The sequence below is a fragment of the Balaenoptera musculus genome, chromosome 4, assembly GCF_009873245.2.
Source record: "Balaenoptera musculus isolate JJ_BM4_2016_0621 chromosome 4, mBalMus1.pri.v3, whole genome shotgun sequence".
In the NCBI taxonomy this organism is placed as follows: domain Eukaryota; kingdom Metazoa; phylum Chordata; class Mammalia; order Artiodactyla; family Balaenopteridae; genus Balaenoptera; species Balaenoptera musculus.
In genome coordinates this window covers 40,669,574-40,683,731 of record NC_045788.1, presented here as the reverse complement: position 1 = coordinate 40,683,731, position 14,158 = coordinate 40,669,574, and the positions used below count along the sequence as shown (strand labels likewise).

At 42.6% G+C, this 14,158-nt stretch overlaps 1 protein-coding gene and 1 pseudogene across 1 annotated transcript in view; both read right to left on the bottom strand.

The window, feature by feature from the left end:
- NMD3 (NMD3 ribosome export adaptor) overlaps window positions 1–10,727 on the bottom strand; it is a 28,995-nt gene extending 18,268 nt beyond the window's left edge. Inside the window, exons 1-4 of the mRNA XM_036849492.1 lie at window positions 10,623–10,727; window positions 10,007–10,063; window positions 8,765–8,899; window positions 2,985–3,081 (exon numbers count right to left, since the gene is read on the bottom strand). Coding sequence (XP_036705387.1) covers window positions 2,985–3,081; window positions 8,765–8,899; window positions 10,007–10,050 — 276 coding nt within the window. The 5' untranslated portion in view covers window positions 10,051–10,063; window positions 10,623–10,727. The remainder of the gene's footprint in view (window positions 1–2,984; window positions 3,082–8,764; window positions 8,900–10,006; window positions 10,064–10,622) is intronic.
- Window positions 10,728–12,098: 1,371 nt separating this feature from the next.
- LOC118893960 lies at window positions 12,099–13,938 on the bottom strand (annotated as a pseudogene).
- Between the last annotated feature and the right edge of the window lie 220 nt (window positions 13,939–14,158).

The window sequence follows — 14,158 nt, the reverse complement described above, 5'->3', positions numbered from 1 at the left end:
TAGGTACAGCAGTCCAGAGTAAAACCCTCCTCATTCGACTGGCTTCCCTAAAGCAAAGCCTAGTAGTCAACAAGCCACACCAGGTACAGAGGGTGACAGAGAGCTTCTTATTCCTTCAGCCTCCATCTGCATTCCCCATTCCTCAGCCTCACCACACCATCTGTCCTCAGACAACCAGGACTAATCCACCTTATTGAGCCCTTTAATCCTTCTTTACCATTACCTCAGTCACTCCCTCATCTCCCACACTCCGATCTCCATATGGTTCCACATATGCCCTTTTCTATCCCATCTAACACTCCTCCCCAAATCCTGAAAACCTTTTACTGGCCTCTGAAATTCAACATTCACTAACAACAAAACCTCCAAAATCCTCTATCTCTTTCCTGAACATTCTTCACCTTCTAGATCTCCTGATTATATATATTGCTCTCCCTGCCTCTAATTAGAAGTAATGACTGATTTTTTTTCTCATCTTCTCAAACTTTTATCATTAAAGGATCCCAGGATTCAGTCCTGAAATTTCTCCCTTTCTCTAAACTCTCTAGGAAATCTCATCTAATTTTACAGCTTTAAATACCATCACACCCCAAATTTATTATCTCTGGTCTGGACCACTCCCTTGCTCATTTATCCAGCTCCCCACTATTTCTACTTCCATGTCTAATGGACATCTAAGTACTACTTTGAGATGAGCTTTGATTTCTCCCACCTGACCTGCTCCTTTTTTTTTTTTAATTTTATCTATTTATTTATTATTTATTTTGGCTGTGCCAGGTCTTAGTTGTGGCATGCAGACTCTTAGTTGCCGCACGCATGCGGGACCTAGTTCCCCGACCAGGGATCAAACATGGGCCCCTTGCACTGGGAGCAAGGAGTCTTACCCACTGGACCACCAGGGAAGTCCCCTGGCCTGCTCCTCTTAAAGCCTTTCCTACTTCACTATCAGTAACTCCCTCCTCTGGTTGATCAAGTCAAGAACCATGGAAGTCACCCTTGACTATTCCAACTCATAAACATACATCCAGCTTCATCAGCAGATCCTACTGACTACCTTCAAAATACAGCCAGAATCTGTCCACTTCTCACTTCCTCTACTACTGATCCAAATATCATTTCTCATGATTACTACAATCGCTTCCTAAAGGTGCCCATGCCCCTCACATCTATTCTAAACGCAGCCAGAGGGAACCTGATAAACTGTAAATCATTCATCTCACTATTCTGCCCTATACCTTGTATACCAGCGGTCCCCAACCTTCCAACCTTTTTGGCACCAGGCACCGGCTTCACGGAAGGCAATTTTTCCACAGACGGGGGTGGGGGGGTTGTTCAGGCGGTAATGCAAGCGATGGGGAGCAACGGGGAGCAGCAGATGAAGCTTTGCTCGCTCACCCACCCCCGCTGCTCACCTCCTGCTGTGCGGCTCAGTTCCTAACAGGCCACCGACCAGTACCTGTCCGCGACGTGAGGGCTGGGGACCCTTGCTCTATACCCACTATACTCAAGAGTAAAAACCAGTGCTCAAAAGGGCCTACAAGGCCTGACCTACTGACTTTCCATGCCTTCCCTGGCTTCATCCCCAATTACTTTTCCCTCCCCACTCCACTCTAACCACACAGGTATTCTCCTGCCTTTGGCCTCTACACTTGTTTTGTCTACCCATAACGCTCTTCTCCTCCAGACTGTGGCTCCCTCCCCTACTGCCTTTAATGTTTATTCAAGTATCACCTTATCGATGAGGCCTCCCCTAACCATTCTATTTTAAATTGCAACTCTTCCCTGCACAGTTCTGGCTTTATCCTCCACAGAATTTATACCTTTTAATATACCTATTTATTTTGTTCATTGACTACTCCACACCCTCCCCTTCAACTAAAATAAAAGCTCTCTAAGACAGGGATTTCGTCTCTCATTCCCTTCCACATCCCTAACACCAAAAGTAGATTGGCACAGAGTTGAGTTAATAAACATCTGTTGAATGCTAATGAATTATTAATGAACATCTGACAAAAGCCTGAAGTATGAAAACAAAAGACCAAGTTACACAAAAACTGACTCCAGAAAAAAAAAAAAAAAACTAAGACAAATCAGGGAACAGAAGGAAAGTAAAAAATGATAACAGCATATTATTAAACCTTCAGAAATACTCAACAGACTGTATCAAGAACATTAAAAACTCTAAACTCAAAATATTACTACTGAAAGAAAATTAATACAAAAATTGGAAGATAAAGGAAACTGTCAGGAACACAGGAAAAAAAAGATTAAAAACAATACAAGGGCAAAAAGGCAAAGTTTTCAGCTAGTAGGGTCAACATTTGACTGATACAAATTCCAGGGAGAAAAAACAAGGAAAATAAAGGGAGAAACTTCAAAGAACTCTTACATGAAATTTTATCAGAGTTTTAAGAGAATCTGAAGCTCTTCAAACCAAAAGAGCCCATTTCAATTAAAAACATATCTGGTGGAAATAAGTCATAAAGTTTAGCATAAAGAAAACTGAAAGTGTTATGTAGAGAGGCTAACTACACTAACAAACCCTATTTGTTTTTTGAAGATGTTTATACACTGACTTTAAGTAATAGGCACAAATATTTTCTTTCCAGAGCAGTAATGACAATTTTTTTAAAACCGAATACCGTAGCCCTAATACTATAGCCTCCAAATTATGTTTAGCAATGGCTTTATATAAACATTTTCAGAAAAGATTATTGCACATAAGAGGTTCTCTAATAATGAATGAAAAAAATTTGATTCTATACTAAATCTTTTAAAGCAGAAAGATTTTCATTTCCATTAAAAAAGAATATATACAACTTTAAAAATGAAAACAGCATTTGTAGTAGTGTGCTTACCAACAGTAGCATTTAATAGTTATTTTGGAAAATCTACTCAAACAAGGATTATCTGAAAATGAGAGATTAAACACACACACACACACACAACCCCCCACAAAAACTGATTTTAGCTATTTGACCTACCTTACTCAGAGGGGCTTTGATTTTTTTCAAACACAAAGCAAGAAGTTCCCTAGATTCTAATGCACATTGTACCCAAGTTCCTGGTGGCTGGAAATATCTGAAAGAAAATATATTGAAACTCAGGATCTCTCAGAAAAAAAAATTTCCATGTGAACATGCAGACATAACAATGATTATTAATCAAATATAATAATACCCAAGGTTGATCTGAGGCACTTAACCCAAATATATTTTAAAAGTTCCAGAAAACTTTCAGTTAGACAAGTAGTTAAAAAGATAAAATCCTGAGTATTTAAGAAAGTCAATCTGAAATAACTTATTAAAAGGTCTTATTACTTCAAGCACCAATAAGCATTCCAGTGAGGACGACAAAATGCCCCAGTGTTCCTTGAAGCTATACTTTGAAACACAGGTGAAAAAATCACCTCCAAATAGCATTAAAATGGTTTATAATGTACATCTAAAATGCTTAAGAACTGCTTATTTCTCACACACAAAAAAGGTAAATTAGTACCTAATACTATGTATCAATAATAGCTCAGACTATTTATCTACTTCAAAGTCCCTTTTCAAATTTTAAATTGTAAAATCTAAAATCTTATATAAAACCTGACTAAATTAAAATTTAAATCCCTTATGTATGTACTTTAAGTTTTTTAGCCCAGTCAGCTCAGGACTTAGGACAGTGCCTAGCATACAGTAAATACTCAATAAATGTTTGTTAAATACATAATACTTCTAAATGTATTACGTGAATGCTTTTTTTCCCCTTACTTGTTAAGTAAATATTCTGATTTTCACTTTTAAAGTTTCACTGAAAAAAATTATTTATATAGGTCCCTTTGTTATAATAATGTTTTTGGAGTTAAAAAGGGCTTCATATATCATCTAATAAAGCCCCTTCATTCTGATGAGGAAATTAAGGCTTAGAGAGGTGAAGTGGCCAAGAGTATCAAAGAGCTAGTTTGGGGCTTCCCTGGTGGCGCAGTGGTTGAGAATCTGCCTGCCGATGCGGGGGACACGGGTTCGAGCCCTGGTCTGGGAGGATCCCACATGCCGCGGAGCAACTAAGCCCGTGCTCCACAACTACTCAGCCTGCGCGTCTGGAGCCTGTGCTCCGCAACACGAGAGGCCGCGATAGTGAGAGGCCCGCGCACCGCAATGAAGAGTGGCCCCTGCTTGCCACAACTGGAGAAAGCCCTCGCACAGAAACGAAGACCCAACACAGCCAAAAATAAAATTTAAAAAATAAATAAATAAAAATAAAAATAAAGGAATTCCTTAAAAAAAAAAAAAGAGCTAGTTTGTAAGAAATCCAAGATAAACTGGGTCTCCTGATTCTTTGTCCAGTGTTTTTTTCACTCCACCGACGTTCTTAAGAATAGCGAGGGGGCTTCCCTGGTGGCGCAGTGGTTGGGAGTCTGCCTGCCAGTGCAGGGGACACGGGTTCGAGCCCTGGTCTGGGAGGATCCCACGTGCCGCGGAGCAACTAGGCCCGTGAGCCACAATTGCTGAGCCTGCGCGTCTGGAGCCTGTGCTCCGCAACAAGAGAGGCGGCGATAGTGAGAGGCCCGCGCACCGCGATGAAGAGTGGCCCCCACTTGCTGCAACTGGAGAAAGCCCTCACACAGAAACGAAGACCCAACACAGCCATAAATAAATAAATAAAATTAAAAAAAAAAAAGAATAGCGAATATTTATTATAGATTAAGCCTCACACAAGCTTACAAACTATAAACTCCCTGAAACAGAAGACAAGTTTCAAGTCTTTGTTTTATGTACTTTTCTGGGAAGATGCAGTTTTTAAATTCTTAAAGGGATTCATGAACCCCTCCCTCCCAAAAAAGTTAAAAGTCACTACAGTCCTAACCCATTTGCGAAATCACAGGCATATAATTTTATGGGTAGTTCTGTATTACTCAATGGCCTCCTAGACATAAGCTGTTTATGCCAGCAACTAAAGAAAATACAAAAGGAACAAAACATTAACTTTCAGAAGTCTGCCTTAAAATCCAGTCTTCATTTCAGACCATCCTAGATATGATATACTGAGCTGTTTTTCCATCAGCTATAGCCATTTTAGTTACATGGGAACATTAATACGTATGATTTTTAATTTAAAACACACCACTAAATTACTTAAAAAATAAGGTGCTTTTTATCATACATGGCTTCTAGTGATTGAAGCAGAAAACAAAAGCTTCATGGTAATTAATAGTAATATGTCTTTAAAATCTGCTCTCACCCTTAAAAACATCAACTTGTATCTATTTTTTTTTTTTAAACATTTTTCTTTTTTTTAAATTTTTATTTATTTATTTATTTATGGCTGTGTTGGGTCTTCGTTTCTGCGCGAGGGCCTTCTCCAGTTGCGGCAAGTGGGGGCCACTCTTCATCGCGGTGCACGGGCCTCTCACTATCGCCGCCTCTCTTGTTGCGGAGCACAGGCTCCAGACACGCAGGCTCAGCAATTGTGGCTCACGGGCCTAGTTGCTCCGCGGCATGTGGGATCTTCCCAGACCATGGCTCAAACCCGTGTCCCCTGCATTGGCAGGCAGATTCTCAACCACTGAGCCACCAGGGAAGCCTCAACTTGTATCTATTAATTGTATACATCAAACCTATTAATCCCTTAACAGAAAAAGAACAGATTCAAATACCTTTGCACTAACTTTACCAAATTAGCAGAGAAAACTAGAAAAGAACACTGCAAAATTGCAAATTCTAAAATCTCTAGCTAGGCCAACATAAATAAAACTTAAATCTCAATTACATGCACTTTATTACATGTATCTTATCTTTATTACATGCAGCTTATTGCATGTATTTTTAAAGGATGGAAAGAGTATCATGTCTAGTGATTCACTATGATGGGAGTATCATAACCCTAGGTGTACTGGGAACACAAAATGTTTAAGAATCATTGCCGTTATCCAAAATGAAAGTTCTATAATCTCTGATGTCCACTATGGTAACCACCAGGCACATGTGACTACTGAGGACTTGAAATGTGGGTAGCAGACAGAACTGAATACTTAATTTTATTACATTTTAATTACTTTAAACTTAAAAAGCCACATATGGCCAATGGCTGATGCCAATCTAGAAGAATGTACAGTGAATATCTTAACACTCTTAAAATATTGTCAGTAGGGCTTCCCTGGTGGCGCAGTGGTTGAGAATCTGCCTGCCGATGCAGGGTACACGGGTTCGAGCCCTGGTCTGGGAGGATCCCACATGCCGCGGAGCAACTAAGCCCGTGCTCCACAACTACTGAGCCTGCGCGTCTGGAGCCTGTGCTCCGCAACACGAGAGGCCGCGATAGTGAGAGGCCTGCGCACCGCGATGAAGAGTGGCCCCTGCTTGCCGCAAGTAGAGAAAGCCCTCGCACAGAAATGAAGACCCAACACAGCCAAAAATAAAATTTAAAAAATAAATAAATAAAAATAAAAATAAAGGAATTCCTTAAAAAAAAAAAAAAGAGCTAGTTTGTAAGAAATCCAAGATAAACTGGGTCTCCTGATTCTTTGTCCAGTGTTTTTTTCACTCCACCGACGTTCTTAAGAATAGCGAGGGGGCTTCCCTGGTGGCGCAGTGGTTGGGAATCTGCCTGCCAATGCAGGGGACACGGGTTCGAGCCATGGTCTGGGAGGATCCCACGTGCCGCGGAGCAACTAGGCCCGTGAGCCACAATTGCTGAGCCTGCGCGTCTGGAGCCTGTGCTCCGCAACAAGAGAGGCCGCGATAGTGAGAGGCCCGCGCACCGCGATGAAGAGTGGCCCCCACTTGCTGCAACTGGAGAAAGCCCTCACACAGAAACGAAGACCCAACACAGCCATAAATAAATAAATAAAATTAAAAAAAAAAAGAATAGCGAATATTTATTATAGATTAAGCCTCACACAAGCTTACAAACTATAAACTCCCTGAAACAGAAGACAAGTTTCAAGTCTTTGTTTTATGTACTTTTCTGGGAAGATGCAGTTTTTAAATTCTTAAAGGGATTCATGAACCCCTCCCTCCCAAAAAAGTTAAAAGTCACTACAGTCCTAACCCATTTGCGAAATCACAGGCATATAATTTTATGGGTAGTTCTGTATTACTCAATGGCCTCCTAGACATAAGCTGTTTATGCCAGCAACTAAAGAAAATACAAAAGGAACAAAACATTAACTTTCAGAAGTCTGCCTTAAAATCCAGTCTTCATTTCAGACCATCCTAGATATGATATACTGAGCTGTTTTTCCATCAGCTATAGCCATTTTAGTTACATGGGAACATTAATACGTATGATTTTTAATTTAAAACACACCACTGAATTACTTAAAAAATAAGGTGCTTTTTATCATACATGGCTTCTAGTGATTGAAGCAGAAAACAAAAGCTTCATGGTAATTAATAGTAATATGTCTTTAAAATCTGCTCTCACCCTTAAAAACATCAACTTGTATCTATTTTTTTTTTTAAAACATTTTTCTTTTTTTTTAATTTTTATTTATTTATTTATTTATGGCTGTGTTGGGTCTTCGTTTCTGTGCGAGGGCTTTCTCCAGTTGCGGCAAGTGGGGGCCACTCTTCATCGCGGTGCGCAGGCCTCTCACTATCGCCACCTCTCTTGTTGCGGAGCACAGGCTCCAGACACGCAGGCTCAGCAATTGTGGCTCACGGGCCTAGTTGCTCCGCGGCATGTGGGATCTTCCCAGACCATGGCTCAAACCCGTGTCCCCTGCATTGGCAGGCAGATTCTCAACCACTGCGCCACCAGGGAAGCCTCAACTTGTATCTATTAATTGTATACATCAAACCTATTAATCCCTTAACAGAAAAAGAACAACAGATTCAAATACCTTTGCACTAACTTTACCAAATTAGCAGAGAAAACTAGAAAAGAACACTGCAAAATTGCAAATTCTAAAATCTCTAGCTAGGCCAACATAAATAAAACTTAAATCTCAATTACATGCACTTTATTACATGTATCTTATCTTTATTACATGCAGCTTATTGCATGTATTTTTAAAGGATGGAAAGAGTATCATGTCTAGTGATTCACTATGATGGGAGTATCATAACCCTAGGTGTACTGGGAACACAAAATGTTTAAGAATCATTGCCGTTATCCAAAATGAAAGTTCTATAATCTCTGATGTCCACTATGGTAACCACCAGGCACATGTGACTACTGAGGACTTGAAATGTGGGTAGCAGACAGAACTGAATACTTAATTTTATTACATTTTAATTACTTTAAACTTAAAAAGCCACATATGGCCAATGGCTGATGCCAATCTAGAAGAATGTACAGTGAATATCTTAACACTCTTAAAATATTGTCAGTAGGGCTTCCCTGGTGGCGCAGTGGTTGAGGGTCTGCCTGCTAATGCGGGGGACGCGGGTTCGAGCCCTGGTCTGGGAGGATCCCGCGTGCCGCGGAGCGGCTGAGCCCGTGAGCCCCAACTGCTGAGCCTGCGCGTCTGGAGCCTGTGCCCCGCAGCGGGAAGGGGCCGCGATGGTGAGAGGCCCGCGCACCACGATGAAGAGCGGTCCCGCACCGCGATGAAGAGTGGCCCCCGCTTGCCGCAGCTGGAGAAAGCCCTCGCACGAACTGAAGACCCAACACAGCCAAAAATAAATAAATAAATAAATAAATATTTGAAATTCCATGTTGTATCTATATTTGTTAAAAAAAAAAAAAAAAAAAAATATTGTCAGTATATCCTGGTGGCTCTCCCACATACAAATCTCAACTTTAAGCAGGATAAAATAGTACCACACCGTACCTTTGGCACTGTTTGCAGAAAGATACAGAGACTTGTTTCGGAATGCCTTGGCTGATATCTACTTTACTTCGCAGACAAGCCACACAAATATTGGCAGGATTTGGACTGATCGGGACACCACATTCGCAGCACAAGCTTAAATAAACAAAGCATACGTTTTTCAAATTAGATTTCATAAGTGCACAGGTTAAATTAAAAAACTATCAAACAGGGAGTAGCAGATACAAACTATAATACTATATATAAAATAGATAAACAACAAGGTCCCACTGTATTGCACAGGTAACTATATTCAATATCCTGTAATAAACAATAATGGAAAAGAATATGAAAAAATATATATATATAAAACTGAATCACATTGCTGTACACCAGAAACTAACACAACAGTGAAAAATTAACTATACGTTAACAAAAAATAATAATAAAAAAATAAAAAACAAACAAACCAAAGCCTTCAAGTTAGGCCATAATATCTCTGCCCTTTTTTAAAAACTGACTTCAAAGATGCAGTAGATTAAAAAACCTTGGATTACTGAGGCGAAAAAAACCCAAGGATGGCCGCAATTCCAAAAAGCCTCAAAATATGGCCGATGTACAAAAGGTCTAGAGAGGGAAAATAACTGCTAATAGTAATCATCAGACAGCTTTATAGTCCAAAGGCAAATTTTTTTTAAAGCCTCGGTATAGCACAGGGACTGCCAAAATGTAAACATTTACCCAGAGGAGAAAAATTTTTAGAGGATGGAAAGAGTATCATGTCTAGTGACTCACTATGATGGGAGTGTCATAACCCTAGGTGTACTGGGAACACAAAATGTTTAAGAATCATTGACGTTACCCAAAATGAAAGTTCTATAACCTCTGATGTCCACTATGGTAACCACCAGGCACATGTGACTACTGAGGACTTGAAATGTGGGTAGTAGACGGAACAACTGAATACTTAATTTTATTACATTTTAATTACCTTAAATTTAAAAGTCAATGGCTGATGCCAACCTAGAAGAATGTACAGTGAATATTTTAACACTCTTAAACCAGTATTTACTACCACAAACTTCCCAGCGAAAAATGAACTCGTTTTTCTCAGGAAACAAGGCTTTTCATTTTTCCCACTTAAGACAAAAGCATCCCCCCGACCCCACCCCGCAAAGAAAAGCTTTCTCCACAGTAAGTTTCAAAGAGTCACTTTAACATTTTTAAACTTAAGGGGGATGGGGGAAAAAGGACGCAACTCACATGTGTCCAGGCGTGTGCTTCACGGGTTCTGTCATATACTCCATTTTTCTGCATATCCTGATTTTAAAAAGAGAGAGAATAGTAAGATTTAAGACATTTGTCTCTTACTCATCTTCCTTCTGCCTCTCTGAATAAGGCAGCCAAGCCTCGTAAAGCCGCAAATAAGAAAAACCAATTCCACCTGGAACCTTTGGAAAAAGTAATTTCTTTAATAACAAAACGAAGCGAATTCCGGAGGTTCCCGTCTGCAAGACCCTCGAGCCACTAAACTGCGCGCTGACCTCAGGCGGCACCTGGGCGCCAACCCCGGCGAACCCAAGGAGGGGCCAGAGGGGGCCGGGGCCGCACCGGACACCCCACGCCCTCACCCCTGCCGCGGGCGTGCCTCGAACCTCACTGTAAGAGTCCGCGGGCGGTGTCACCGCACCTGTGGGCCACCCACCCCACCCCACCCCGACCCCGCACCCCGCGGGTGAGACCTCACGCGGGCTCCCGCCGGCGGCACACACGCTGCGCGCACGCGGCCCGAGGTCGCCCCGAGCCCAGGGAGTCCGTCCCCCTCTCTCCTTAGGGACTCCGCACGACTGCAAGCCGGGTCTCGGCCCCCAGAACCTACTTAGCGCCTCTGGGCCAGATCCAGAGGTGCCGAAAAACTGCAGCAGGACGAGCTCCCACCGCCCAGTTAGTGGCCACCACAGCTGATTCCAGTACTCTGAAGATATCGCGAGAGAAGAGCTCGTAATCTCGCGGGCCGACAGCGCGAATCACAGCGGCGGATGGGGGACCGAGAAAGGGGAGGGTGCTGGCGAGAGGAGGGCGGGGCGGGGCGGAGGCCAGGCTGGTGGAAAAGATCAGCGAGAGAAGGCAGCGGGCTCTCTGGCTCTCTCGTCCTATGGCGCCTGAGACTCACACACTTCTATTTGGTCATCGTCCTTCCCGATCTTCTTGGCCAGAGTTCACTCAGAGCCACTTCTCAGATACCCCTATTGGGAGCTTGCTTCTTGGTTAAATGATTATATAAACGTTATCTATAAACGGTACCACATTGGACAAAAATTAGAGTAACCTCCATCTAGGGCAGTGCCTGTGTCTATTTTGTTCACCGTTACATGCCTAATGCCTGCCACATCCTAACTGCTCCAAGGAATATTTGTCGAATAGATGAAAGAAAGAAATGTAAGAAATAACTATTTGTGAAGAAGTCTATGTTATTTTCAGACCACTCTAATTATTAGAATGTGCTTCCCCATAGTGCACTTAATATTTTCTTATGACTTTATACCTTGATCCTAGAGCAGCTCAGAAAGAGTCTAATCACTCTTTCTTATGACAGAATTTCAAATATTTGAAGAGTGCAACCATATTCTTTTTCTGTCTTCTTGCCCCAAATTTCAAGGAATAAGCAAGGTCGCCTTATAGAATGTCATTAAAGAAGGCCTCCCATTTCTTGCGTAGGGTACTTAAGTAGTCTCCCATTCCTTCTCCTTATTTCCACACTCCAATCCATCCTTCTAAACTGCAAATTTGATTTTGTTATTCTCCCCTGCTTTTAATCCTTCAATGGTCTCCACTCTGGATTATTTCCAGTTTCTCTGCATAGAAAAAAGACCCTTCAGGATCTGACCCTGACATAACCTGTCACATTCCTAAGCACACAGCCTTTCAAACCAACTGGCAGGTCCTGCAGGAGCTAATCTTCCTTTGCTGGCCTACCTGTGAGTACAGGCCAGCTTCTGAATGTCAGGGGCTGTTCCTTTTTTCTTTCTCAATACACTCCTTCCATACCCTGTTTGATTTGGCACCAAGTGCCACAGTGCCAGTCTTATTAGGCACTGGATCAACACAGACATGGTCCCTGCCCTTAATGGAGCTTATGTTTTACAGATGAGGCTGATGTTCCAAAAAACTAGGTAATTTGCTGAGAGTTCTGTAGCAAGTAAGTGGCAGAGCCAGGACCTGAACAACAGTTTGTCTAACTCTGTGTACATGTACCACCATACCAGGCTGCCAGCCCTTCTGAGGCTCAGGTCAGCTATTCCTATTCGTGGGCTTTTTTTTGTTTTTTTTAAAGAAACTTTATTTTCCATCGACCTTATTTCCATCTTCTGTTTAGGAGTCTGTGGAAGAGCAGCTTTGAGACCACTCTGGTTGTTTCTCCCCATTTAGTGGTCTGAGCAGCGGCAGCTGCAGACTGGCCTTCAGAGGCTGGCTGCGCGCCGCGGTCCTTCAGGAGACGCTGCTGGAAGGTGCTGAGGCCACCTGCGCCTTCATACCCATCTGCAACTTCGGGTTGAGTAGCAGTAAGCTCGGGACCTGGAGCGGCTCATTCACCCCGAAATTCCTCCGGGGTCTCAGCCTTTTCAGCAGCCGCCTGCTCTTCCTTTTCAGTCTCTTCAGGATCCCTGTAGAAACAGAGACGGGACTTGACCTCCCACCAGCGCGCACCTGAGACGGAGCCGCGCAGGCGCACAATCCCCAGGCCAGCATCACCACATCAGACCCGCTGGGAGCTCCCCTCGCGCTGCAGGGATGGCAGTGTCCACACAGCGCAGGGGGAGAGTCTGTGTGACGTGGAGCAACGGTAGGCGGGTTACCATAAGACGCCTCTGTAAGGCTGGTGGTCACCCTGATAACCGCACAACACACAGTGGAAGGCTGCCTGGATCCGGTTAGTGAAGCTGCCAGGAGTGGTTGGAGCACCTGCAATAGAGAGGCTCCCGTGGCAGCAGCAAACTTCAGCACAGATCGCTGGCCCGCATTCCTGGAGGGCATGACACTGGCATCTGCTGGGTTTTCAGTGTCGACAATGGCACGAGCTGCTGGCAGAAGCTTCTCCCGGGTTCTCTTCAGATTTATGAAGTAACGCCATCACTTTTCCTTTTGTAGATGTGCTGTTCCATTTGGAAGTCAGGTTGGTGCCGCCTAAGTGGGCTCTGCTGTGAGGGATTTGAGGATATCCTCCTTCTTCATTTGCAGGACATCAAGGGCTCCGGTTATTGTGAAATTTTCCCTGTAAGTTACAAGGGGGAGCCCAGAACAACGCCGCCATATGGACCCCTCTCTGGTTAATGCAGAAAGGCCACAGGCTTTTTTTTCTTTTTGGAGTATAGTTGATTCACAGGCTTTTGATAAATGAAATACGTACCTATATCTCTCCTCCCACTTCCCACCCCTCAGTACTAAGATCTCCAGATGTGAGAAGTAAGTGTTTGCTGTTAAATGTCTGCCACAAACCAGGATGACCTTGCTAGAACTGGTCTCACAGTGGGATAATATACGCAAATTACACCTGAGAGAAACTCATTTTGCACTTTTTATTTAATCCTCAAATCTCACCTTGAAAAAATGTGTTCTCTTGTACCGTAGTCCGTACATTCAGGATATCTGTCCTTATTCGAATCTTAGCTTTCATTTGTTTTTACAAACTTAAATTCAGACCTCCTAGGAAGTTACAGGTTCACCAGATTCATCATCCACAAACTCATTAAAAAAAAAAAAAAGTTTAGATCAGAATCCATAAAATCTCTTTCTCAAGCAAGTAAGGTAAATATAAATATTGATTTTCATCTGTTTTGTTTTAGATTACAACATAACTTTCTTGGAGACAGACTGAATAAGTGTTTTAAAAGTAGAGTTTTATTAATTTTAAATATCTTCAATACCTAGCAAGTAGTAAATGCTCCATTCATATCTGTTAATCACTGAAATTCTACACAGAACTTAAAAGATGCAGAGTGTGGTTTTTTTCACACCATCAAATGTGATAGCACGTGTGGGAAATCAAGATCTCATTGGTTGGAGATTAGCGCAGGAGAGGTTTGTCAGGGAGTGCACTTAGGATCAACACCTGTGCAAAGGAAGGAAGGGAACCACAAGTGGGCAGAGGGAGAAGCCGAGGTGCCTTGCAGTCTGATGGAGGCCTCACCAGCCATAGTGCCGGAAGTTCTGAAGCTGAGATGACTTGAGAGTTTTCTTGAGGGGGCTGGGCCGTTGTTCACTGATGAGTCATTGGATGTGACCTCTCAAGGAAGGAGGCGTAACCTCAGGTCACGTTTCCCTCTTCAGCCGAGGCAGTCCCAGACGTGGGTAAGACTCAGAGCTTTCTGCCAGCAGCAGGAATAAGAAATAAGTCATTCAGAGGAATAAGTCCTT